The following is a 26498-nucleotide window of genomic DNA, read 5'->3' on the forward strand; positions in this document are numbered from 1 at the left end:
CACCCTACCCCGTGGGATCCTCTCTCTCTGCCCAGCATGTCCCCTCCTGTTCACGTCCTCCTCCTTTGCCATGATCCAGTTCCTGTGTCCTGCTGCACTTCCCTTCCCTTCCTCCCCCTCCCCCTCTCTTCCTTCCTGGCACTCACACACACCGCTTCAACGCCCCTCCTAACTTTCTGCTCCCTCTCCCCCCCTCCCCACCAAGTTCCTGTCTGGCTTCCCCTCCCCCTCCAACCCCCCCCCCCCCGTGCCGCATTTCCTCGCTCCAGGCTAGCAAGCAAGCTCTTGCTTCCCGGTGGCGCTGCTCCTTTAAGGGGCAGAGCTCGGTGCTGGGAATTCACGTCAGTTTCAGCACTTAAACTCTCCAGATCAATGAGCAAGAGAGAGAGAGACTCTGACTTCTGCCTTTCAGTTTCTCTCTTCCAGGAAGGAAAACAGAAAAAAAAAAAGTCATCAGCCGCATTTGAAAAAAAAAACAAAAAAAACCCTTAAAGCAGCAGCTGCAGACGGCCAGCTCCCCGCCGTCCCCCACAGCCTTGCAGGCTGCTTCTGAACGTGGAGGTGCCCACGATCGCCTTCATGGGCAATTCCTTGATGCCCGGGAAACTTCTCTTTCGATGATCGCTTGCGCGTGTGAAGGATTTCTGGGTCGGGAAAGGAAAGTGGAAAAAAACAAAACCCTGAGAACTTCCTGATCTGGCCGTAAGACATGTCTGAGGCTGCTGCTGCTGCTCAGTGTTGCATCAAGGTAAATGAGTGGATGGTCTGGGGTTGGGGCTTTTACAGGGCAGACCTTTGAGTTATTAGACTCGACCGCGTTTTTTGGTTTATTTACAGAAGGCTGCAGTTGGATTTTTTTTTCCAGAAGGTTAATAGCAAGGAGGAAGAGGAAGGGAGAAAGGAAGAAATGCATTTTTTCCTCCGTGTGCTGCGTTACCCTTTACTTTAACCTTGCTGAGCTGTTTTAGCTATTCAAACGAGATACTATTCTTTTCTTGTCCTTTCCAGCCCAGATCTGTTTTCAGCAGCAAACTTTTTGTGTGTGTGCTTAAAAGTTGGCGACGTGGGCGTGTAAGCCCGTGTCTTTATCTTAGCCTACCATAGTTGCGAGACAAGTGGAAAAGGGACACATTTTTTTTTGTGCCAGGCTGCTTTTGATGACAGCTTGTACTGGTTGTTTTAGATCTCGGTTCCATTTCTAAAGTGTGTAGTGCTGCGTCTTACACAGGGCAGGGATCATAATGTAGCACTATCCTAAGTGGGGATAGCGCTATTGTGCAAACCTTCATTTTGCGCTGGTGCACGTTGTTTTTAGGTGAAATAAAGGTTATTATTTTTACTGTAATACCGTACAGGTAGCCATGTAAATCAGAAGAAGACAGGCAGCCGGAGACCCTACTTCACCTCTGTATATCCATGGCTTGATTGTCTGGTAACGTATGCAAATTGCACGTTTGTACTGTATTTGGAGATTCGTCCGGCGTTTGCCATGTGCGATGGAGTCTACTTATTCCCTAAAGTAGCTCTTCAGTTTGTTGCTTTTGTGAAGTGTTTACTGCGATCGTCGGATATCTGTCCGGCTACCTATAGGATATGACAGTAGTCGGCAGTCTTTTATATCTTTTTTTAAATTAAAATAACAATAATAATAAAAAAGTGGTAAAACTGGAGTTTAGGGCTTCGGACTTTTACGGTGAATGTTGCAAGTTGGGAAGATCTTATAGTTTTCCTTTTCACCTTTACAAAAGAAACTGCACAGGTGTTTTTTTTTTGCCTCAGTTATTGGGATTAATAATACATTATCACTGTTGTGATCTGATAGATTCCTTTTACAACCCCTGAATCTGGTGTTTTTACTTCCCGTTCGAGGAAGCTCAATGGTGGCTGCTGAGTGCTGCTGGCCCAGAGGAAGGAAGGAGTTGTGTGTCTCCAGTGAAAGTAGATTTTCCACCGCTGGCGTGCTTTAGGAAAACAATACTACTTCGTTGGCTTGGTGTGGTTCAGTCAGTACTAGGGACTGCAGTCAGGTGCAACTCTCTGGCTTTCAGAGAGAGGCCTACTTAGAACCTGGAATTTATAATTATGCATTTATTTCGATTTTGCTCACACCTTTTTCAGTAGTAGCTCAAGGTGAGTTACATTCAGGTACACTGGATATTTCTCTGTTCCAGGAGGGCTCACGATCTAAGTTTGTACCTGGGGCAGTGGAGGGTTAAGTGACTTGCCCAAGATCACAATGTCATGTGAATTAAGTATTCATAATCAGGGTGACATTGTATTTGTACATTTGGTAAAGTGAGGTTCTGTTAAAGCTCCAATTTTTAACTCAATTGGCTATCAAATCCTTGAAATAATATTGGAAGAACCTAATGTAAAATGCAGACAGGCAGGGGGGTGGAGTGGAGGGGAATTAGAGTGTATTTTCCATTCAGAAGATGTCAAAAAGCTATGGAACATTATAGAATACAAAATCTAATTTGCATTGTTAAGCGGTGTTATTGCTTCTGGATCGTTGTAAACAGTTTATAAAGTCGAGGCACTTACGAATATACAAAGTACCTGAGCCTCTAACTGTCAAAATCATCAGACATTATTACAATTTGGGTTAAATTAAAAATGATCATAGCCATTATGCACTGAACAGTATTCATAAAGGGCGCCTGGCAAAGAGCAATACGCACTGTGCATCAATTAAAATGTTGCAGTTAAGTTGTTGCTGGCTGATTCTTCAAACAATATTCCTGCAATTGCCTAGAACTCCTGAAAAGCAACTGCTCTCAGAACAATATTCAAGATTTCATTCCAGATAAAAGAAAAATATGTTCAGTCAGAGCTGACCGGGATGACCTCACATGCTGCATGGACCATTTAAGTGCCATTTTACATGCTTTACATTTTTAATGGTTTTGCATGGTTGTCTACCTCCCAGGGCTGGCTTAATCAACAGGCAAACTAGGCAGTTGCCTAGAGTGGCAACTTCGAGGTGGGGGGGGGGGGGGAGCTGCAGTCACAGCAAAACAGTAGAGGTTCTGATAGCTACATAATCAAAGAACTATCAGTATGTACTATATTAGTTGTCAGGAGGGAGGACAATTTTCAGTAACCCGTTTACGAGTATAAATACTCTTTTACTCAGGGGAATGGCTTTTAGAAATTGCCTTTATTGTATTTGTTTAAAAGTGTAATATCCACCTGTGCATTTGTATTGGATTGTTCTGGTAGACTGATAAGAAAACATTAACACATGAAATAATTTATTGGTGTGGATCAAAAAACAAACCCGACGTGGCCACGTTTCGCCCTCAGGCTGCGTCAGGGGTCAAAACTGAGGGCGAAACGTGGCCACGTCGGGTTTGTTTTTGGATTCATACCAATAAATTATTTCATGTGTTAATGTTTTCTATCAGTCTACCTTTTTTATTATTATTATTCTACCATAGTAAAGAGACTGTTGCTTTTTTGTTTGTTTTTGGATTGTTCTGGGACAGGTGATGTTGGGATAATGATGATTGTTGAGTTTAGTTATGAAAATCTCAGGGGAACTTAGGGGCATGAGAGATAACTGGGGTGGGGGGGGGGAGGTGCAAAGCTGAAATTTTGTCTAAGATGTCCAATACCCCTTGCACCTGCCCTGCCTGCAACTTCCAGGGACTCTGGAACTACGTGGGAGCTGTATTAAAGAAAACTATATACAGTACATGTGCAAAATTATTTGAAATTGCTGATAACTTGCTGTGTACAGTGTGGAAGTATGATATTGTATTGAAGTGCTAAAACCATGAGCCTTCATTTTTGGCTACTAGGGATTTTTTTTTTGTGTACAAAAGAGGAGTGAGACTTGGGTGCGATCGTATGTGATGATCTTAAGGTGCCAAACAGGTAGAAAAGACGATGGCATACCGCCATTCTGTATGGAGGGAGCGGTTTGATGCTGGCATGTTTTTGGAAACTAGTTTAGAAAGTCTGCCATGATTAATTAATTAGATTATTGTGCATTGTTATCTGTGTTGTAACTGAAACCGCTAGATGATAGCATGGATGGTGTGATATTACAAATGCTTAAACTCAAATGGAATTGGGGAAATGAGTATTAAAAGAAGCCCATCTTTTCTTCATGGGTCTCCTTTTTCTTTTTCTTTTTTGTAAAGAGCCAGGGAGCAACTTTAAATTCTGAAGAGCTGTTTGGCTCCTAGACCTCTTACCACCTCCTTTATTTAAAAGGCAACAGAAAGGCCATGACGTGAGACAGTTTCCCCAGAGAGAGTCTGTGGGAGAATCGTCCTACAGCGCCATGGGATTTGTTGGATTCTCATCTTCAAGCAGTTTGTGCAAAGCTTCAGATTGAGGGCAGGCATGTCACTTGGGCTTTAACGTTTTCATTTTCATTTCATTTCATACTTTATAAATTGTCTTCCTGGCCTCCTGGCTGCTACCTGCTTCTTCCTTTCTCTGTTGTTAGCAAACAAGAGGCCATGTAAACCCATGTTTTATTTATTTATTTATTTGTTACATTTGTATCCCACATTTTCCCACCTATTTGCGGGCTCAGTGTGGCTTACAATACATTGTGAATGTTGGAAATACAATGTGTTACAGTACAATTATGGGTTACATTATGAGGAGTTGTGGGAAGACAAAGTCAAGTCAAAATAACATTTGGAGCGTAGAAAATATGGAATGTTACAATGGGGAAAAGATAGGGTGATAGAACAATAGCACGAAAACCTTAAGGTATAGCAATTTTATATGTGGGTGGAGTGTTCGGGGTAAGAGACTTTAGAAGAAAGTGTATTGGTGCATTTCTGTTAGTGTGTATGGACTTCATGTGTTTTGATCCTTGCAATAAATTTTCTCAAAGATATAAGTCTTTAATCGTTTGTGGAAGTCGGTTAGTTCGTAGATCGTTTTCAGGTTGCGTGGTAGTGTGTTCCAGAGTTGCGTGCTCGTATAAGAGAAGGTTGATGCATGTAGTACTTTGTATTTTATGCCTTTGCAGTTAGGGAAGTGGAGATTGAGGAAAGTTCGGGATGATCTTTTAGCGTTTCTGGGTGGTAGGTCTATTAAATCAGACATGTATGCAGGGGCTTCACCGTGGATGACTTTGTGGACTAAGGTGCATACTTTAAAGGTGATACGTTCCTTGAGTGGGAGCCAGTGCAGCTTCTCACGTAAGGGTTTTGCATATTTTCCCAACTATTTGCAGGCTCAATGTGGCTTACATAGTACCGGAGAGGCGACCACCAATTCCGGTATAACAATTACAAAGTGATGTAGTGGTAGAATAAGGTTCATGTGTACAAGACTCAATAGGGAATCGTGGAGAGGGGAGGTTGTGCTATGTCCATTACACTCTTTGGTTTTGCTTGTGTTGCAGGGTTCAGGTATTTTGGTTGGGTCGATAGGGTATGCCTTTTTGAACAGGTTGGTTTTTAGTGATTTCCGGAAGTTTAGGTGGTCGTACATTGTTTTCACGTCTTTTGGTAGTGCGTTCCACAGTTGTGTGCTTATGTAGGAAAAGCTGGATGCCTAGGTTGATTTGTATTTTGAGTCCTTTGCAATTGTACACGTATGTGTTCATGAACTTGCAACGACTTGGTTGTGTGTGTGTGTTTTGTGGTTCCACCCTAATATGCAAGACTTTCTTGAAAGCTGTACTCTGTAACCCTGTTGTGCTCCAGCTGAAACATGTAACCCCTAATTCTGTAAAAGTGGCCAAAAATTGCACAAGGAAATTTGGGTGCTTGTCCAATTTGACGCATAATTTAATTGAATAACGAGTTAATTAGTGCTAATTGGCTTTTTAAAGCAACTGTTGGCACTAATTAGATTTAATTGGCATTTCTGCACGTCTACTTTGATCATTAAATGACCGCCGGTTATGACTCCCCAGTCCCCGTTTCGCTCAGTTGGAATCTACTAGGCATAAGACTTTTATTTTTTTGCAGCCCCATTCCTGTGACACTGTGTGCCACTTTCTACCTATGCAAAACCGTCATTTAGGAAATTTAAAATGGCTTTTAAAATCTGGTTATTTCACCAAGCATTTAACCCGACCTAAGGCTTTACTGTCTCACACTGTTTCCTGCAATATCCTCCTCCTCCCCTTTCCATGATTGAATATTTGGATCTTTGTATGATTGTTTGTGTTGTTTCTGTCCAATAAATTTATTGGAGTTCCTTTCTGTTTTTCTTGTATTTTTGATTTTAGACTTGTACACTGCTGCGATCTGCATGTTAGCTGAGGGCGGCATAACAAATGCAAATAAACTATAAACTATTTATGCATGTATCTTTAGGCTTGAGACTGCACCTAAAATTTATATGCGATCTGAAAAAGGGGGCACAGAAATGGGCGGATCATGGGTGTAAACTGGGGCAAAGGAGCCAACTTTTCAAAATGACTGAGGGTGCAAAACGCAACGCAAGTGAATGCTCTCTGGTCAGAGTACTGGAGTTTGCTTAATACTGGGGGGTGCTCAAGCACCCACAGACCTGGCACCTGTGAGTTAAGGGGGCGTTCCTAAAATTTACGCACGTTTTACATCAACGTACATTTGCTCCACGTTTCAGTTGGTGCAAGTGGCCATGCCTAAAGTTAGGCGTCATTCCTGGGCGTAAGCGCTATGCGATAAACCACGCCGAAGTTTAAGCGTGGCTTATAGATTAGCGCTTTCATCAGTGTCAGGTTTTTTTTTTTGTGCCATATTTATTTATTTATTGCATTTGTATCCCACATTTTCCCACCTATTTGCAGGCTCAATGTGGCTTACATAGCACCGTGCTGGCGATCGCCAGTTCCGTATGAGAAGTACATAGTGATGTTTTGGTAGAGATCATGTGTGACAGACGCATTATGGACTAGGAAAGGAGAAAGAGTTATGTTAGATTCGTTGTGTTGCAGGGTTTAGGCATTTAAGTTGGATCATTCAAATATGGACTTTTCCTCTAGGAATTTGACCAAACCTTTTTTTTTAAACACAGCTACATAAATAATAAAAATGAGTTTATTTAAAAAACGTATAGTTTGCGATAGCTTGTTCTAGGCAGGTAACATCAAATATACATGATTTAAATATCAAATACCAACAAACCAGTGGTGTAGCCAGACATCTCATTTTGGGCAGGCCCATAGTTAAGATGAGTGGGCCTTCCAAAACTCTCCCCTTTTTTGTCCTGCATCTATCTCCCTCTCCTCCGCTCCCGGTTCCAGCATTTGCCCCCTCCCCCACCCCTGTCCCAGCGACTCCTCCCTCAGTCTATCTCAGCATTTTCACCAGCGGTGGCAGCGACACACAACCGCTGCCTGCATCGGCCCCGCAGGCTTCCCTCCGCTGCTTCCTACCAGAAGAATGTAGAATATGTAGAATCTAGTGGCTAATTCTGTTCAGGTCGCCTAAAGATAGGCATCTAAGTGAGCGGGTTAAGCGCAAATTCTATAACGGTAATTAAGGCACTTAATTGTTGCTGTAGAATATTTGAGTATTGTAGCAGTGATGCACATAACTGACAGTATTCGAAACACTTAGGCGTCCTTTTACTAAGGATTTTTTTTTTGGGGGGGGGGGGTTATTTTACTAAACCGCAGTTTTTAGCTCACAGTAGAAATATAGTGGGCATCTCGGAGTTTACCGCCAGCTGATTTCTACTGTGAGCTAAAAATGCTACTGCGGCTTAGTAAAAGACCCCTTAGTGCATGCAAATGATTTTTGGGGGGATTGGGGGTTTTGTTTCGAAATAATTAAAAAAACAAAAACTGAAGTTTCAACTTTGTGTATTGTTATGCATTGCTAGCTACTGTGCGGCCAGGGCATCTCTTACCTTTCTCCAGTGCCGTAGCGAGGGCTAATGGCACCCGGGGCGGGTCACCGCTGCGCTCCCCCCCCCCCCCCCGGGTGCAGCACGGCGCGACCCCCCCCCCTCTGCGGCGCACCCCCCCCCCCCCCCCGGAGTGCAACCCCCCCCCCAGACTGCATTCTTACCTGCGGGAGGGCTGATCCGCCCCGAGTGCACGTCACTCGGAGCTGCGTCGGCCCCGCTGGTTCCCTGCTCTCTCTGCCCCGGAACAGGAAGTAACCTGTTCCGGGGCAGAGACAGCAGGGAACCAGCGGGGCCAGCACCCCCTGAGCGCGTGCACCCGGGGCGGACCGCCCCTCATGCCCCCCCTTCCTACGCCACTGCCCTTCTCCCCACCACAGTCTGTCTCTCTCCTCCTTCTCCTCACATTGCGGTCTTCTTTAAAAATGTATTTCCTTTCTCAGAGGGGCCCTAGTGCAGCAGCCATCCTCACAAGCTGCCCCTGGTTGCCCCGAAGCTTCTTTCCCTCTCTGCCGTGATCCGCCCAAGCGTAAACAGGAAATTGCGTCAGAGGGGGATGGATCGCTCAGAGAGGGAAATCTTTGAGGCAGCTTGTGAGGATGCCTGCTCACCGGGGCCCTTCTGAGAAGGGAAATACATTTTTAAAGAAGATCGGGAAGGTGAGGGTAAGGGAAGAGGAATTGGACTGTGGTGGATAGAAGGGAAGAGGTACCTGGACCATGGGGCCCCAGCAGTGGCGTACCAAGGGGGGGGGGCGGTGGGGACGGTCCGCCCTGGGTGCATGCCGCTGGGGGGTGCCGTGGCGCGCGCCTGCTGCGACAGTTCGCTAACTTCTCTCGTTCGCTGCAGCTCCCTCTGCCCCGGAACAGGTTACTTCCTGTTCTGGGGCAGAGGGAGCTGCAGCGAACGAGCAAAGTTAGTAAACTCGCAGCAGGCGTGCGCTGCAGCACCCCCCCAGCGGCATGCACCGGGGGGCTCTTTCGCAGGGGGGGGTCTTTCGCTGGGGGGGTCTGCGCTGCATCGGGGGGCGGGGCGCCGCCCCGGGTGTGCGCCCCCCTAGGAACGCCACTGGGTCCCAGGAGCTGTGGTGCCTAGGGCAGCTGCCATATTCCCCCCCCCCCCCAATGCCGGCCCTGGGCATACGCCGAAAATTCACACATGCAAAGCAATTTATATAGAATTGGGATAATTGGCTGCATGGCACTTAACACACTCTAATTGTTAGCGCGTGCTAAATTCATTAGCGCACCTTAGTAAAAGGACACCCTTGCCCCACCCATGCCTCTCCCACATCCAGGCTCCTCTTGCAGTTAGGTGCTAACATTATACAATAATGCCTAAGTACAGTTATGCTCATAACTACAAATGAGGGCCAGTTAGTGCCAGCTAACTTCAGTAATCACCAATTACTGGTTTAGTGTAAACTCGCAAAGCAGTCTAGAGAGCAACAACAACAGAAACCAAATGTGCAGCAGAACAGCAAAGTTGGCCACAGTCGGAACAATGAGGAGGAAGCAAAGATTATTCAGGGACCCAACATGGCCCATGTTTCGGCAAATGCCTGCATCAGGGGTCAAAAGAAGTACATCACAGTTAGACAGCGCTTCCAGCTTAATGTCATCAATAACAATATTGGAAGACCAAAAGTAATACTCCTCACAACATAAAAGATATATGAATGCATTGTTCCGTCTCTGGCCAACTTTACTGTTTAGTGTAAATTCGCGTGTAATAACTAGGCAATAAACTTAACCTGTAACTGCCATTGTACTGTAACTTAAGCACGAATTATTAGAAAAGGGATGGTAAATAAGACCAAGAATACTATAATGCCTTCATGGTTGTGACCTCACCTTGAGTATTGCATTCAGTGCTGGTCGCCGCATCTCAAAAAAGATATTGTGGAATTAGAAAAGGTTCAAAGACAAGCAACCAGAACGATATCTGGCATGGAATTCTTCTCATATGAGGAAAGTCTAAAGAGGTTAGGTCTCGTCAGCTTGGAAAAGAGACAGGTGAGGGGAGAATGACTGAGATGTACAAAATCCTGAGTGGTGCAGAATGAGTAGAAGTCAATCAATTTTTTACTGTTTCAAAAAGTACAAAGATTAAGTGACATTCAATGAAATTACATGGACATATTTTTAAAACAATTAGGAGGAAATATTTTTTTGCTCAAGGAATAGTTAAGCTCTGGAATTTGTTGCTGGAAGATATGGTAATGGTGGTTAGCATATCTGGGTTTAATAAAGGTTTGGACAAGTTCCTGGAGGAAACGTCCATAGTCTGATATGGGGAAGCCACTACTTGCCCTGGGATTGGTAGCTACCATTTGGGTTTCTGCCAGGTACTTGCGACCTGGATTGACCATTGTTGGAAGCAGAATACTGGGCTAGATGGACCATTGTTTTGACCCAGTATGGCTATTCTTATGTAGAAAGGACCCGTGCTGTGTACCTGCTTTTTCTGTGAGCAGATGTTTGCTGGAAAATAGCATGCATGAATCTGAAAATCTAATCGAGGTATGTTGGTTTTTAATTCCACCCTAAACATGCCTAGAGTTTCCAAGTTTACCCAGGTAAATGGCTCAGAAAATTGCGTGTTGAAAATTGGCCTATGTGGAAAGAATTAAGCCTGACTTGTGATTTAGATTGAAGTAAATCAGTTAAAGGCCATTTTGCTAAAGGGCATTGAACCCTCAATGTACAGTTATTGCATGCAAATAGGCTGCCACAGAAATGCGTTAAAGCTTTTGGCAGTATTTTGCCTGTTTGCGTGCTCTAACCTGCGTCTTACCAGTTGTCCAAATGTATTATTCTGAGGGGGCACATCATGGGTGGAGAGTGTAGAAACAACAGCAGATTTAATTCAATTTAATGTCTGCATGTATAATCTGCTTAACTCGGTGGTTCCCAAACCTGGTCCTGGAGGCACCCCAGCCAGTCAGGTTTCCAGGATATCCACAATGAATATTCATGAGAGACATTTGCATGCTGTAGAGGCAGTGCATGCAAATGTCTCATGAATATTCATTGTGTATACTCTATAGCAGTAAACAGATGTGGAAACACAAGTTCTCATAAGAAACAGCAACAACAAAAGTGATCCACAAATATATGTTCAAAAAAACAGAGACAGCAAAATAACAACTATCTATTCAAGAAAGGAAGGACAAAAGCCTCAAAGAGCTCCAAACTCAAAAAGTTTATAGAGCTAAATGTGATCCTAAACAGATCTGCTCTTCATCGGCTGAAAAAAACCTTCCAATGCTATTTAAATGTATTCAGTCCTTAAACAATATCATAGAATATAAAATTTGGTAGTTTGCATAGAACTTATATCAAACAGTCTTCCTTAATGATGTACGTATGTTAACAGCTGGCGTAGAGCACTACCGGGGACTTTATGAGCCAGTGTCCTTACTCCTGGGACTAACGTTGGTCAGCGTTTCGCTTAGCTTTTTCAGTGTCAAAACAACCGAGGAGACTGTGTCAGTATAACAGTTCACACTGCCTGCCAGCATTGTAGGTATCCTGAAAACCTGACTGGCTGGGGTGCCTCCAGGTCCGGAACTGCTGGCTTAACCTTTAAGTTCAAGGTGGAGTACATACAAGTTTGAAACTACATTTATACAATGAAATATTATTACATATTCATACATATAACAAATGTATGTACATTATACAATGGACTGTTTTAACATATGTACATTATGCAGTGGAAGATTATAACATGTCCATAACACCAGGAGTAGATAAGAACATTGCTTTATCAAAATCGCACAAAATAATAAAACAACGTTCTTATCTACTCCTGGTGATCTGTTGTTTCGACATTTCTGGGCTGTCTGCAGATCCTGATTGCCTCTGTTTTTTGTTCGTCATGGGTGCAGAGTGGGCATTCCTGAGTTATGGTTAGCGTACAGTAACCAGATAACACAGAGCTAATACCTCCTATATTGGAGTCGGTAAGTGCTTCTGCATCAGTTTTTTGCAGGTAATGTGTGCTAATGGGAACTTTAGCCCTGCAAATTAAAAAGAAAAAAGAAAAGATAAAGCCCTGAAAAGTGCCATCTGGGTTTAGCACATGGGAAAGTCCCACAGTAAAACGCATTAAGCCCAGATTGTACTGCGTTTTAATAAAAGAGCCCCTTGGGGTTTGATATACTAAGGGATTTCTCCCATTTTGTGGCTGTGGGAAATGCTTAGTACTTCTGGTTCTTAGTTAAAAAAAAAAGATCCTCCCCCCCTCCCCGATATTCGAAACCATTTAACCGGCCAGGAATGGCTTATTATAACCCCTGATATAACTGGCTATTCACCAATTTTTAAAGCTGGTTTAATGGCCATATTTAGTCTTTTTTTAAATTTTATTTATGTTTAAATCTTTTTTATTAAACAAATAAACAGGGTAAACATACTCTCAAAATTTACAACTTCACTTCAATACTATAGAGTTACCATCCGCTTAAGGTCTGATATCTAATATTTTCACTTAAACCTTCCTCTTAACTTCCCCCCTCTGCTCACCCCCCCCTGTAACCCCTTTCTCCCCCCCCCTTCCCCCCCCTCTATGTACCCCTTCCTAGGATTGAGGCATAAAGACACAGAGGCATATAATATCTTAACAAGGCAGTCCAAAAAAACAAAAACAAACATTTAACCATTGAGGAGGCTACTTCTGGCTAGTGGCTGTAAAGTGTCCCAGAATCGACGCCACACCACTTGTAGACGCTTGCCTTCTGTTGATTCCAGTTTTAGCCGCTCAATCATTTGTATCCTCCATTGCGCCAAGGTTAGACTGGTAGACTCTCTCCAATTCAGTAGTAACACTCTTTTCCCTTGTAGGACTGATCTCCGCAGGAAATCTTCCAACCCTGGTGCTCGAGGGTTCCCGCTCTTAAACTCCTCAAATAGAAGTAGCGGCTGCAAGGGCACCGTGATGTTCCAATACTCCCTAATCGCGTCCAGGATCTCTGTCCAGAAGTTAGTCACTTGCGGGCAGGCCCAGAACATATGGCCCAAAGTTGCTGGATCTTCCCCACATCTCAGACATGCCCCTGATGTTCCAAAGCGCGCCTTGAATGCTCTATTAGGCGCCACATAGAGTCTTAATGCAAATTTATATTGCAGTTCCCAGTCTCGTGAGAATGTGGCCCTCTTCAATATGCTTCTAAGGAAGTCTGTGTTTAATTTTATTTATAAGAATTTAATTTTACAAGCACTAAAATAACTTGCCAGAAATACAGACAAAATAATACAAGAATTATTTCAATCAGGTAATTATAAACTCTTCCTTAGACCACAAAATAGGGAGAGTGAAACAAGACAAGGAGATCAATTAAACAACAGTAACCAAAGAAAACGTATTAACCTGATTATCCCCAGTTATTTATTATCTGAATCATTATTCCACATTGATTGTCTGGTTGGCTTCTTCAAATCCAAAACGGTGTATAGTCAATTTATGTCGTTGGAAACATACTTATTGTCCAATATTAGTGGAAATAATACAACTGATTTCATATTTTCTCTTTTAAAACCAGAAATTATTTAACAATACAAACACTTGAGTCTCTAATCCAATTCCCACTGATTAAGATAATCCCAGTTTCACAGTCTTCAGTCCTTTTGAATAAATATACTAAGAGGAATCATTTCAGAGGAAAAAACTTTAGGAGTCATACCTGAAACTCTGGGAAAACAACAATCTTGATATTAATCATCTGTAATAATATTACTACTACTACTACTACTATTTAGCATTTCTATAGCGCTACAAGGCATACGCAGCGCTGCACAAACATAGAAGAAAGACAGTCCCTGCTCAAAGAGCTTACAATCTAATAGACAAAAAATAAATAAAGTAAGCAAATCCAATCAATTAATGTGAACGGGAAGGAAGAGAGGAGGGTAGGTGGTGGCGAGTGGTTACAAGTGGTTACGAGTCAAAAGCAATGTTAAAGAGGTGGGCTTTCAGTCTAGATTTAAAGGTGGCCAAGGATGGGGCAAGACGTAGGGGCTCAGGAAGTTTATTCCAGGCGTAGGGTCCAGCGAGACAGAAGGCGCAAAGTCTGGAGTTGGCAGTAGTGGAGAAGGGAACAGATAAGAAGGATTTATCCATGGGAAGGGGTGTAGGGAAGGACGAGTGTGGAGAGATACTGGGGAGCAGCAGAGTGAGTACATTTATAGGTTAGTAGAAGAAGTTTGAACAGGATGCGAAAACGGATAGGGAGCCAAATTTGTTCAAATTTTTCTGGTCTATTATCATCTTCAAAATCTTAACCATTTCCTATTCCTGTAGAACTTAATTTGCCGTATCAATTTTTCATTCTCCTATTTAGTCTTGTGAAAATGTGGGATTTCTTTGGCCAGTTTAAAGATAACCGTCAAGCGCTGAATATCGTCTTAGCCGGTTGTCTTTAAACCGACCAAAAATAAATCAGATATTCAATGCCAGTCACCGGAAACAGCCCGGAATTAATTATCTGGGCTTAGTTCTGACTGTGGGAGTTAGACTGGCTAACTCCCACAGTCAGAAGATCGGCCCCGATATATATGTACAAAATAAGTACCTGTATATAATATGTAAACCCCTTTGTAACCACAGAAAGTCGGTATATCAAGTCCTATCTCATGTCCCCTATATAATTTTCCCACTGTTTTTGATACCAGCAAAAACTGTTCAAAATGAGTTGTGCATTTGCCAGCAGGCAGCGAATGCATAACTCTTATTCGTACATTTTCAGTGCTTATTGCCCGGATTCTATATAGTGCGACCGAAATTGGGCGTGCAGATCTGGTCGTATTCTGGATTTCCATGTGCAATTAATTACTTATCAAGCCAATGAGCGCCATTAATTGCCACTTAACAAACAGTAATTGGCATTAATTAGAATTTACGCGCACAGCTTGCTAGGTGTATTCTGTAAAGTGGTGTGCATGAATTCTAATGTGCGCTGCCAAAAAGGGGGCATGGAATGGGCGGACTGTGGCCATTCTGAAAATCACAGTTATAGATTGCACCTGCTCTGCGCTTAACTTAGTTTTACTTGGTGTAAGTGGACGCACTTAGAGTTAGGCACAAGCATGGCTGCTAGGCATATTCTATAAACCATGCCTAAATCTAGGCAATGTTTACAGAATACACCTAGGGGGAAATATTTTCGGTGCTGATTTTTCAGGCTCCATATATAGAATCTAGTCCTATATGGGTAAAATCTGGTCATTTAACTTCCTAAATGGTCTGATTTTATCTATATAATAGAGGTCTGGCTTTTAGGAGCAAGGAAGGTGGAGCCAGAACTTATCTGTTTACTGGTAAATATTCAAAATGATTTAACCGTCCACTGACCGCTTTAGGGCCCCTTTTACTAAGCAGCGGTAAGCCCGACGCGGGCTTACCGCTCACTAAACAGGAAGTACCACCGGGCAACCACAGCAGCTCGGCGGTACTTCCCACCCCTAGCGTGCCGTCATACCCGGCGGTACTTTACTTTGCCACACGGCCATTTCATGCAGGAGAGAGAGACTTTCCTTTTACCCGCTGTGGTAAAAGGGGGCCTCAGCATGCATGAAAAACTCGCGCTGATACTGTTTTCGTCTCCACCACTTCCACCAAGAGGCTGTTTCACGAATTCACTACTCTTTATGTGAAAGAAATTCCTCAGGTTACTTTGGAGTCCATCCCCGTTCACCTTCACTGTCTGCCTCCTCATTCCAATCCAGAGCTTCCTTTCAATTGAAAGGAACTAGCCTCCTGTGCGTTTATGCCACATAAGTTTTTAAATGTCTATCATTATCTCCCTTCTCCTGCCTTTCTTCCATAGTATACATATTGAGATCTGTAAGTCTGTCCCCATTCGCTTTATGATGAAGACCACTGACCGTATTAATAGCTGCCCTCTGGACTGCTTCCATCCTGTTTATATCTTTTTGAAGGTGTGGTCTCCAGAATTGTACAAAATATTCTAAATGAGGTCTTACCAGAGTCTTATACAGGGGCATCATTACCTCCCTTTTTCCTACTGGCCATTCCTCTCCCTATATACCCAAGCATTCTTCTAGCTTTCGCTGTCGCCTTTGGCCCCCTTAAGATCATCACATATGATCACATCCAAGTCCCACTCCTCTTTCCTCCACAAGGGTTCTTCACCTCCTAAACTGTACCGTTCCCTCGGGTTTTTGCAGCCCAAATGCATAATCCTGCATTTTTTAGCATTAAATCTAAGCTACCGAATTCCAGACCGTTCCTCCTTAACCAGTTATCTCTGCTGAAAAGCACCTAAGTGAAACCAGTTATTTTGGGGGTGTTCCAGAGGGTGAAGCACCGAAATTGAGCACTTAACTTTAAAATGTAGCTACACTGGCTAAGAATCCAGCCCCCGACAGGGCTGTGGAGTTGGAGTCGAAGTCGGTAAAAGTGTACCGACTCCCACTCCAGCTTCAGATTAAAAACTTACATTATATTATAGGGTAAATTTATCATTTTATGCTTAACAAAAAAATATGTAAGTATTTTTGTCCCAGATCTAAAGTACTGGTAAATATGTTATATTTACCAATACTTTAGATCCAGTACAAAAAATTTAAAGCCTAATATCAGTAGGCGTCGGAATCAGAGTTGGACAGTAGAAAAATAGAGGAGTCGGAGTAAAGTTTCAACTTTATTACACACTTAATATACCACTCAAGAGAGAGCTATCAGAGCGGTTTACAATTCCAAACAATAATGAAAAGGAAAAGAAAGTTAAAGGTCAGTTCTGTTACACATTAGTCCATCTCTCCCTATTAAGCAGCAACCAAACACCTAAGGCCCAAATGCTTGGCGAAACAGATGGGTTTGGTGTACCAACTCCACAGCCTTGGTGTCTATCCAGCTTATAATCGAACGAGAAAAACGCCCAAGTTCCGACCTAAATCGGGAGATGGGCGTTTATCTCACAAAAACGAATAACGCGGTATAATCAAAAGCCGAATTTGGGACGCTTTCAACTGCACTCCGTCGCGGATGCGGACAAAGTTGACGGGGGCGTGTCGAAGGCGTGTCGAAGGCGGAACTGGGGCGTGGTTATCGGGCAAACAGAGATGGGCGCCCTTTCGCCGATAATGGAAGAAAAATATGCGATTTTAGCGAGAATTTAGGGCACTTTTCCTGGACCCTGTTTTTCCACGAATGAGGCCCCAAAAAGTGCCCTAAATGACCAGATGACCACTGGAGGGAATCGGGGATGACCTCCCCTGACTTCCCCAGTGGTCACAAACCCCCTCCCAGCACAAAATATGACGTTTCACAACTTTTTATTTTCACCCTCAAATGTCATACCCACCTCCCTGGCAGCAGTATGCAGGTTACTGGAGCACTTATTAGGGGGTGCAGTGGACTTCAGGCAGGTGGACCCAGGCCCATCCCCCCCCTACCTGTTACAATTGTGCTGCTTAATGCGTTAGTCGTCCAACCCCCCCAAACCCACTGTACCCACATGTAGGTGCCCCCCCTTCACCCCTTAGGGCTATAGTAATGGTGTAGACTTGTGGGCAGTGGGTTTTGAGGGGGATTTGGGAGGCTCAACACACAAGGGAAGGGTGCTATACACCTGGGAGCTCTTTTACCTTTTTTTTTTGTTTTGTAAAAGTGCCCCCTAGGGTGCCCGGTTGGTGTTCTGGCATGTGAGGGGGACTAGTGCACTACGAATCATGGCCCCTCCCACGAACAAATGCCTTGGATGTATTCGTTTTTGAGCTGGGCGCTTTCATTTTCCATTATCACTGAATAACAAAAACGCCCAGCTCACAAAGTAGCGAATAACATATGGGCGTCTATTTTTTTCGAAAATACGGTTGGCTCCGCCCCTTCACGGACCCGTTCTCGGAGATAAACGCCCATGGAGATAGGCGTTTTCGTTCGATTATGCCCCTCCACATGTCCTTTCATACACAAGAAATCGAAACAGAAGATCATTTGAACAGTTCTAAGTACGCTTTCTGATTTAGTTCCTTTGTGGAATCCCCCAGTGAAAAGCTGCTTGTAACTAAGGAAATAAAGAAGTCCAAACTGAAATACTAAATTTTGTTTTGACTAGGAAGAAAACGTTAATATGCTTAAAAATGGCATTCACTTCAGTTTTGTTCTAGTGCAGTGGTTCTTAACCCAGTCCTTGGGACACATTTAACCAGTCAGGTTTTCAGGCTACCTGAATATGCATGAGATAAATTTGCATGCAGCACCTCATGCATATTCATTGTGGATATCTTGAAAACCAGACTGGCTTGGTGTGTCCCAAAGACTGGGTTGAGAACCCTTACTCTAGTGCGACAAGTTTTCAAAGAATTATTAATAAAAATGTCCTCAATATTTTCAGAGAAAGTGTTGATGAAAGAACGCAGCAGTGTTTATCCTCTGATTAAATCTGATAAAGTAGATATTTCAAAGCTCCAGTAGAAGTCCGGCTTCCCTAGCAGGTTAGACAGACTTTGATCGTATTTGGGCAGCATATCCAAAGGACGGATACAGGTGGCATGTGGTGAACCCCATGCTTTGCATCAGCAACTGCAGCAGCGCTTTTGCTACTGAAATGATCATGCCTGGGTGAAGTACATGCATGACGGGGATGGGCAAGTCAGGTTCTGATGGACTGGCTCTGAAGGAAGAGAAAGCGAGGCCATCGGCAGCATGTACTGGGGTCTGGTATAGCTCCAGAGAATGCTTGCAACATTACAGAGTCATCCTTCTTGAGGCCACCAGTTCAGAGCCCAGTACAGAGGGAGGGGGGGTGGTCTGAGTTCAGGTGTAAGAGGACTATAGCAGAAGCATTCACATCACTGCTTCTGTCAGACTGCTGGGAATGCATGAATGTGCTGCACCCCTTCTCACCCCTTATGATCAGAATACAAGAGAGATGCAAATGTTGGCTTGTGCAAATCGTATTCTAGAGGGCAGATATGGAAACAGGGCATCGGACTTGTCTTTGCCTTTCATGTCACGGTTGGATTGAGTTTTTTAATTTGATGAATTATTTCTTAACAGTGAATATATTCCTTAATGGTTTGAGTTTATAAAGGATACATAGGGGCTCATTTTCAAAGCACTTAGACTTAACAAAGTTCCATAATAACCTATGGTGTCACCGGTGTCAGCTAAACGTGCTGTGATTGGCGGAGAGAGACCTGGAGGGGGCATAATTGAAAGGGACGTCCAAATAGTTTTTTTTATTTGGACGTCCTCGCAGAAGAACACCCATCACAAAAAAATCTAGGGAAAAACGTCCAATTGCTCGTTAGGGCCGTCTTTTTTTTTTAATGTTTCAGTGAAGGACATCCATGTTAGGCATCCTCGCACGTCCCTTTGCTGGCCGGTGGTAATTTGGTGCAACTCTCACCCCCCATCGCCCCCAGAGCCGCGCGTTCCCGGGGAGAAGAGTCTGCACGGTCAGTCCCAGTCCACCCCCTTGTTCCGAGAGTGGGGCGGCAGGGATCACCGGCTGTACCGGCGGCTGCAGCTTGCGCTCCAGCCCGCGGCTCTGACAAGTGCTCGTCAGGGACGTCCTTTTTTTCTAATTTTTCAGTGAAGGATGTCCATGTTAGGCGTTTTTGAAGGATGGCCCTGACGAGCACTTGGACGTTTTTTTCCCGATTTGTATTTTTTTGTTGTTACATTTATAGAAGTTTTTAGAGGCTGCACAGCCCCAACAAGAGGTACAGACCTCCCATTAGATTTTCCACGGTTAGGCAATCGGAAAACGTGCATCTCATTATAATACGATTTCTACACATTGGGGTACTAATTTGCTCATCTGCATTCCGTTTTCGTTAGCTGCTACCATGATCGGAAAATGGCTCAGAGAAGCATTTAGTGCATGCCATGGTTTACTACTTGCTCGTTAATGGCTCGTTAAGTTTAGTGCATCTGGCCCCCTGTTAGTTTGTTAGTTATTTGAAAATTATCTTTTAAATGATTATCTCTAACTAGATTTGTTTAGAGATTTAATTGTAACTGACTGTTTCGTATTGTTATCTGCCTTGAACTGAACATAATTAGGTAAGGTAATCCCCTGTACCTGATGGTTTCTTGACTTAGTGGTTTTTGCCATTGCCATTCCCAGTTATCTTCACCCCCTGGCTAATGCTGGGTATGCATTTACCGATCAAAAATGGACAGATTGGCTGAATTAGCCAGAGGCCGGCTAACTGACAGAAATCCCAGTGCGGGATTTGAACTCAGGACATGGGCACAGTAGGTAAGTGACCTACCAACTGCACCATGAGGCCTTCTTAAAAATGGTAAAGTGGACTATGAGTGCTTTATATTAAATTAAGGTGCCTCCACAATATCTCCACTTAATTGCCAACTTGGCAGGAATCAAACTTACTGACACTGAGCCACTGGACTGGCCTCAGCTTGGATTTTGCTGAGAACTTTTACAGATCTTGTATATATCATCCATCTCCGTATAAACAACTGGGAAACCCATCTGCCCCGATCCCCCTTTCTTTCCAACCCACCTATGGGAAGCTGTATTATCAATGTGGTAGATGTATTCTATCAGTTAGTTTTTCACAATCTATTTAATGCAAAACTTTGCACTCATGGGGGAAGGGTTTGTAAATAGCTATCCCATACCATTAAGAAGATTTTATGATGTTTTGAGTTGCATCTCGTGCTTGGTGCTTCTGACATCAATAAATTATGAAACTTGTTCCACCAATACCAATATGATGATGGTTCGTCCTACATCCAGTGATTAGGGATGTACCACTGCTCCACCACACTTGCCTTAGATATAACATTTAGATATGGTTTCCTATTTTAAAATACTGAGGGTTAACAATGGACCTTTCAGGACTGCCTGCTTTATGGCTTTCAGCCCCTGACTTGCACATTGAACATATCTTCTGGAGTTCAGGATGTGAACTTCCCTGAGCTGGTCTCCTGCGATGGTAACCAGCTGATACTGTCTGGGAGCCATCAACATATTGGCTGATGATACCTCAGAAGCATACATACAAGTTGAAAATCTATTTTAGTCTCTTGCCACTATCTTTCTCTAATTTGTCGTCCCCTTTTTACATATTTTTTCATTTCCTTTAAGCATTGTTGTTGGTGTGGGCAGGCTTTGCATGCTTGCTGGACCAACTGGAAATTTTAAGGAAAGGGAGAAGTGTAAACCAGTTAGGGAGAAGAGAGAAATCTCAGGGAATTTTAGTTTTTAAAACCATTTTAAATAATCGCACGGCGAGGAAAGGAAATATACAAAAAAGGAGGGAGGGATGTGAGCGTTGAATGAAAAGCTGCTGGAAGAAAGAGGTATTTGTCAGATATAGCATCACAACCGCATCAAAGCAAACTGCTAGTGGACGGCCCCTTGATTTTTGAGCATTAGGAAAAAATGTAGCTTTCGTAGGCATGCAGAAGTTTACCACTCATGAACTGAAATGCCGGTCTTTCCGACCGACAAGCCAAGAACTAACCCCCCATCCCCCACAACACAAAGGTCAGTTGATGTACTGAAGCAGAGCTCTGCCCTGGGTTGTATGTAATACTCCAGAACACACCTGTACAAGAGAGATGGTAATGCTTTCGCTGCCAAGGCAGGGGTATAGCTAGGTGCGGCCATGGGGGCATGGGCCCCCACAGATTTAGCCCAGGCCCCCTCTACTTTTGACCCCCCCCCCACCACTGTCGAATCCCCCTCCCGCCGCTGCCGACCCTCCCACGGGAACGAGCAGGACGTCAGGAGTCAGGACTCACAGAAACAGATCAGTGAATGCGCCGGAGACCGGCGCTGAGGAGGACTTCGGCTGGCGGCGGCGGGGGGGGGGGGGGGTCGTCAAGCCCGAGGGGGGGCTAAAATGTGCCCTCTCACACCTCTGGACCCCCTCCTGCCGAGGTCTGGCTACACCCCTGTTGCCATTTACTGGAATCTATTGCCTAATGAGCTCATCGCTGTCCCTTCTGATCATGTAAGGAAATCTGGCTTAAAAGTGTCTTTTGATAAGGTTCAGCTCTGTAAAGGGGACGGGATTTGATATACTGCCTTTCTGTGGTTGCAATGGAAGGATAAGTGACTTGCCCAGAGCCACATGGAGCTGCAGTGGGAGTTGAACCCAGTTCCCCTGGGTCCCAGGCCGCTGCACTAACCATTAGTCTACTCCTCCACTCCACTCCTGTAAGTTCATAGTTAGATTGGGGCTGGATGTTTCTAATTATTTTCCTAATAAATGTGAATTAAACTTTTTTTTTCTTTTGTTGCCATTGAGGATATTGTGGGACCTTTTTCAATTGCATGAACCTTTTATTATTTCACTGAATGAAAGGTCTCACAATCTGTGAAGCTGGAAGACCTGCGTCTGCTCCCTCTCCACAACACCCCCCCCCCCCCCCCCCCCCCCCCCGACTGCAGTCTAGCCCTTCTTAACTCCTGATAAAGTATAACAGCCATGGATTGTTTCATTTTTGGCTGCTGACTACAGAAGCAGCAGGTGCCTGGCAGCTGTGAGAGTCACATCAGAGCGTTCTGCACTTTATACCCAGGTGCTGCACTTCCATTGTTGGGATGAGCGTATGTTCATGTCTGTTTCTGAAATAGACAGTCTGGTGGAAAGCTGTTGTGGTGTCCACCATGGAAGGGGTTTAAGTGTATTTTGTTTTTATGTATTTCTTTTAAATCTGAAAGCAGTTGCATCAGAGCTGTGGGAAATTAAACAGCAGAAGTTTCCGGATCCATGGGTAAACACGAGACCTCTGATTAAGGATTCAGGTATCGCTCTGGGAAGGCCTGGGGCTAAGGGAATGTAGAGCAGCACTGTGAGATAGCTGACACCAAGCCAGATCGCAGCAACTTTTTCCAGTAGAGATTACTGGCAGACTCCTGGTCTGGAGCAGGAATGCATTGCCCACACAGTCAAACTTGTGCAGATGTAGTAAGTGGAGAAAATATCCATACTTTACATGTATTTTTATCAAGTGATACATAAAATCTTTTCACTCACTGGCTAAGTGGCAGCACAGTGCACTGTCATGCAAAATGTCTTCAGTTCAACAGGGCCACCGAGAGACTAGGCCGGGCCCGGGGAATTTTGTCCCTCCTGCCCCCCCCCCCCCCTCGGCAGCCCTGCAGTTCAATCCCTGAATGGGTCATGGGGATGCTGTACAGGCAGTGTTCACAGATTGGGGGGAGGGGTGGGTGGGATCAGGTTCATCACTTGATAGTGACACTCAGCAATGAGATTGAGGGCCCATGATTGCAAGATTCCAGAAAGAGCCCTGGTTGATGGCCTGTAGCTGAGGATTGGGGCCGTTTATTTTCAAGTGACACATGCTGGTATTGAGTACTGGCACATTTCCATCACCTGCTTCCATTATCCTGCCAGTGCCCTGCCTAAACTGCACCCATGTACTCAGAACGTGATGTCAAGGAACAGGGTTAATACGGTGGTAAGAGTTCTAGGGCATTTATTCCACTTGTACTCCCACTGCCCAAGGAAGACCCTTCTTGCTTGCCAGTACTGCAGGGCATCATTAGAGACCAATGGCCCATACTGCCACTGTTTCAAAAGAAAGCTCCAGCAAGACAGGAAGGGTTCAGGTGATAAGAGAGGCAGGAGTAGAGGCAAAATGGATAGAGAAGGGAGGGAGGGTTGAGGAGAAAGGACTGAGGGAGTGAGGAAAAGTAGGGAGAGATAGAGGAGGGACAAGGGAGGAAAGGGTGAAGGGAAGGATGAGTGATGGAAGACAGAGAAAATGGAGGGAGAATTGAAAAAGCGGGCATGGAAGATGAGGGGTGGGGGGGAGAAGGGAAGCATGGGAATATAAGAGAAGTAAGAAAGGGGATTGACAAAAAAAATGGGAGAAGGAATAGGGGTGTATGTATGATAGAAGAGCAGGTCCGTAGTGTGTGAGGGTGAAAGGCAGCAAGGAGTGTATATGAGAAGGCTGGAAAGGGAGGTGTGTGTTGAGGAAAAATGTATGTGTGAGAGAAGGAAGGGAGAGGGAAGAGTGTCATAAATGTCATGATATAAGACAGGTGGATGTGAAGCGTCTGTTCACGCTTTCCAAAAATACTAGGACTAGGGGGCATGCGATGAAACTACAGTGTAGTGGATTTAAAACAAATCGGAGAAAAGTTTTCTTCACCCAATGCGTAATTGAACTCTGGAATTTGTTGCCAGAGAACGTGGTGAAGGCGGTTAGCTTGGCAGAGTTTAAAAGGGGGTTAGATGGTTTCCTAAAGGACAAGTCCATAAACCGCTACTAAATGGACTTGGGAAAATCCACAATTCCGGGAATAACATGTATAGAATGTATGTTTGGGAAGCTTGCCAGGTGCCCTTGGCCTGGATTGGCCGCTGTCGTGGACAGGATGCTGGGCTCCATGAACCCTTGGTCTTTTCCCAGTGTGCCATTACTTATGTACTTATGTAAATAGAAAAGTAAACAAGTGGGGAAGGCAAATAGAGCAAGACTCATGGAGTTCTTTCCAACACCTGTCCATGTGTGTATATGTGTGCAGGAGAATAGTTTGAGGGTGGTAAGACCGTTGCAGAGTTAGATTTTGGGGTTGGGGCAGTGTAAAAGTGGAGGAGTGTTTTAATGGTGGCCCAGTGTGCAGGGTGGTGGGTCAGTTGTAGGGATAGTTCCCTGGTGGTGGGGGCATTTTGGAGGGTGTGGGGAATTGTGGTGAGGGGGTAGTTTTCAGGGGTGGGGCACTTTGGAGGGGTTTCAAGAGTAGATAAGTCAGTTTGAAAGGAGGAATTCTGTAACTGTATGTAAGTTTTTATACTATAGAAGCTGAAACACTTTCTCCTATAGAAGTATATTGGGTCATTTTTTTTTTTTTGAGATGGGGGCTTATTACTTTGATACCCCTGATCTGATTTGGTTCACTTTTTTTAAACTCAGTTTGTCTTTTTACAAGTTTCCCTCGTATGCTGTTGATTCATCCTGTGGCAAAATTCTGTTAAATTTTCAGAGAGTTATTTTTCCTACAGACAAACATATCTCATCCCTTTGTGTAAAATTCTTTCCAACTTCAATTGGCTTGGAAAGAATAAAAGGAAGACAAGATAAATGACAGACAAGAAATGGGAGGCGGGAATGAGATCAGCAAGAGGAGAAAAGGGGAACGCGACAGAAAGAGAGAAGAAAAATCAGAGGGGAAAGGAAATATATAAAAAGAGAAAATGAGTAAATAAGGTGGGGCCTGATTTTCAGCCGGCGGCGATCAGCATTTTGCTGACCACTGCCGCCGTTAAACCTGAAATTTCAATGCCGGGCCATGTCTGGGCTTCGGCATTGAATTTCCAAGTTTGTGGAACTGGCTAACAGCTGCTTAAGTGCAATATTCAGTACTTAACCAGTTACAGGGCTACAGATAAAAATTCATAAAGTTAAAAAAGTCCTATCTTTAACAAGAAAACAAAGCAGTAAAACAGAGATAAACATAAAAAAGACCAGAACTCCCTCCCCACCCCCAACACCACCCAATGCCCCATGTAATGATAACAGTACAGTACATTCTTCCAACAGTACTACATGAAACACATCAACCATTTAACACCTGACTCCGGGCCACATGAGTCAGCATGGACCAGAAAGGCTCCCACCGCAGCTGCAGTCGTTGGCCTAATATTGTGACGCAGTCTTAAACAGCTGCCTGCAAGGTTCCACGTTAGGAGTCATCGACCAAGAAAGGGATCTCGGTGTCGTTGTTGATGATACGTTGGAATGCTCTGCTCAGTGTGCTGCGGTGGCTAAGAAAGCCAATAGAATGTTAGGTATTATTAGGAAAGGAATGGAAAACAAAAATGAGGACGTTATAATGCCTTTGTATCGGTCCATGGTGCGACCGCACCTTGAATATTGTGTTCAATTCTGGTCGCCACATCTCAAAAAGATATAGTGGAATTAGAAAAGGTACAAGGAAGGGCGACGAAAATGATAAAGGGGATAGGACGACTTCCCTTTGAGGAAAGGCTGAAGCGTCTAGGGCTCTTCAGCTTGGAGAAGAGACAGCTGAGGGGAGATATGATAGAGGTCTATAAAATAATGAGTGGAGTGGAATGGGTAGACGTGAATTGTTTGTTTACTCTTTCCAAAAATACTAGGACTAGGGGGCATGCGATGAAGCTACAAAGTAGTACATTTAATACGAATCAGAGAAACTTTTTCTTCACTCAACGTGTAATTAAACTCTGGAATTTGTTGCCAGAGAATGTGGTAAAGGCGGTTAGCTTAGCGGGGTTTAAAAAGGGTCTGGCCAGCTTTCTAAAGGAAAAGTCCATAGATCATTATTATATTGACTTGGGAAAATCCACTGCTTATTTCTGGGATAAGCATCATAAAATGTATTGAGCTTTTCTGGGATCTTGTCAGGTATTTGTGACCTGGATTGGCCACTGTTGGAAACAGGATACTGGGCTTGATGGACCTTTGGTCTGTCCCAGTATGGCAATACTTATGTACTTAATAGTTGGATCATAGAGGAGCACCAGTGGGACGTTCTGCACACAACCTTTTAGCCAGAGTGGCTTTCAAGCCCAGGAGCACCGCACTCTGAAGGAAATGCTTCACACCTGAAGGAATCGGATGAGAAATGTCATAAGTCCCAAAGAGGCTATAAGTGTTGTAATGCCAGTGCGCACACCACATTTGACTAACAAGTGCAAAGAGCATCTCCCAGTAGATCA

General features: G+C 44.1%; 1 protein-coding gene across 2 annotated transcripts in view; it reads left to right on the forward strand.

The window, feature by feature from the left end:
• Positions 1–268: 268 nt before the first annotated feature.
• ETV6 (ETS variant transcription factor 6) overlaps positions 269–26498 on the forward strand; it is a 252415-nt gene continuing 226185 nt past the window's right edge. Inside the window, exon 1 of one of the 2 annotated variants that reach the window (XM_030214955.1) lies at positions 269–748. In XM_030214955.1, the coding sequence (XP_030070815.1) occupies positions 710–748 (39 nt within the window). In that variant the 5' untranslated portion in view covers positions 269–709. The remainder of the gene's footprint in view (positions 749–26498) is intronic. The other variant, XM_030214957.1, reaches the window with a different exon arrangement.

This window comes from Microcaecilia unicolor, chromosome 9 (assembly GCF_901765095.1).
Source record: "Microcaecilia unicolor chromosome 9, aMicUni1.1, whole genome shotgun sequence".
Lineage (NCBI taxonomy): Eukaryota > Metazoa > Chordata > Amphibia > Gymnophiona > Siphonopidae > Microcaecilia > Microcaecilia unicolor.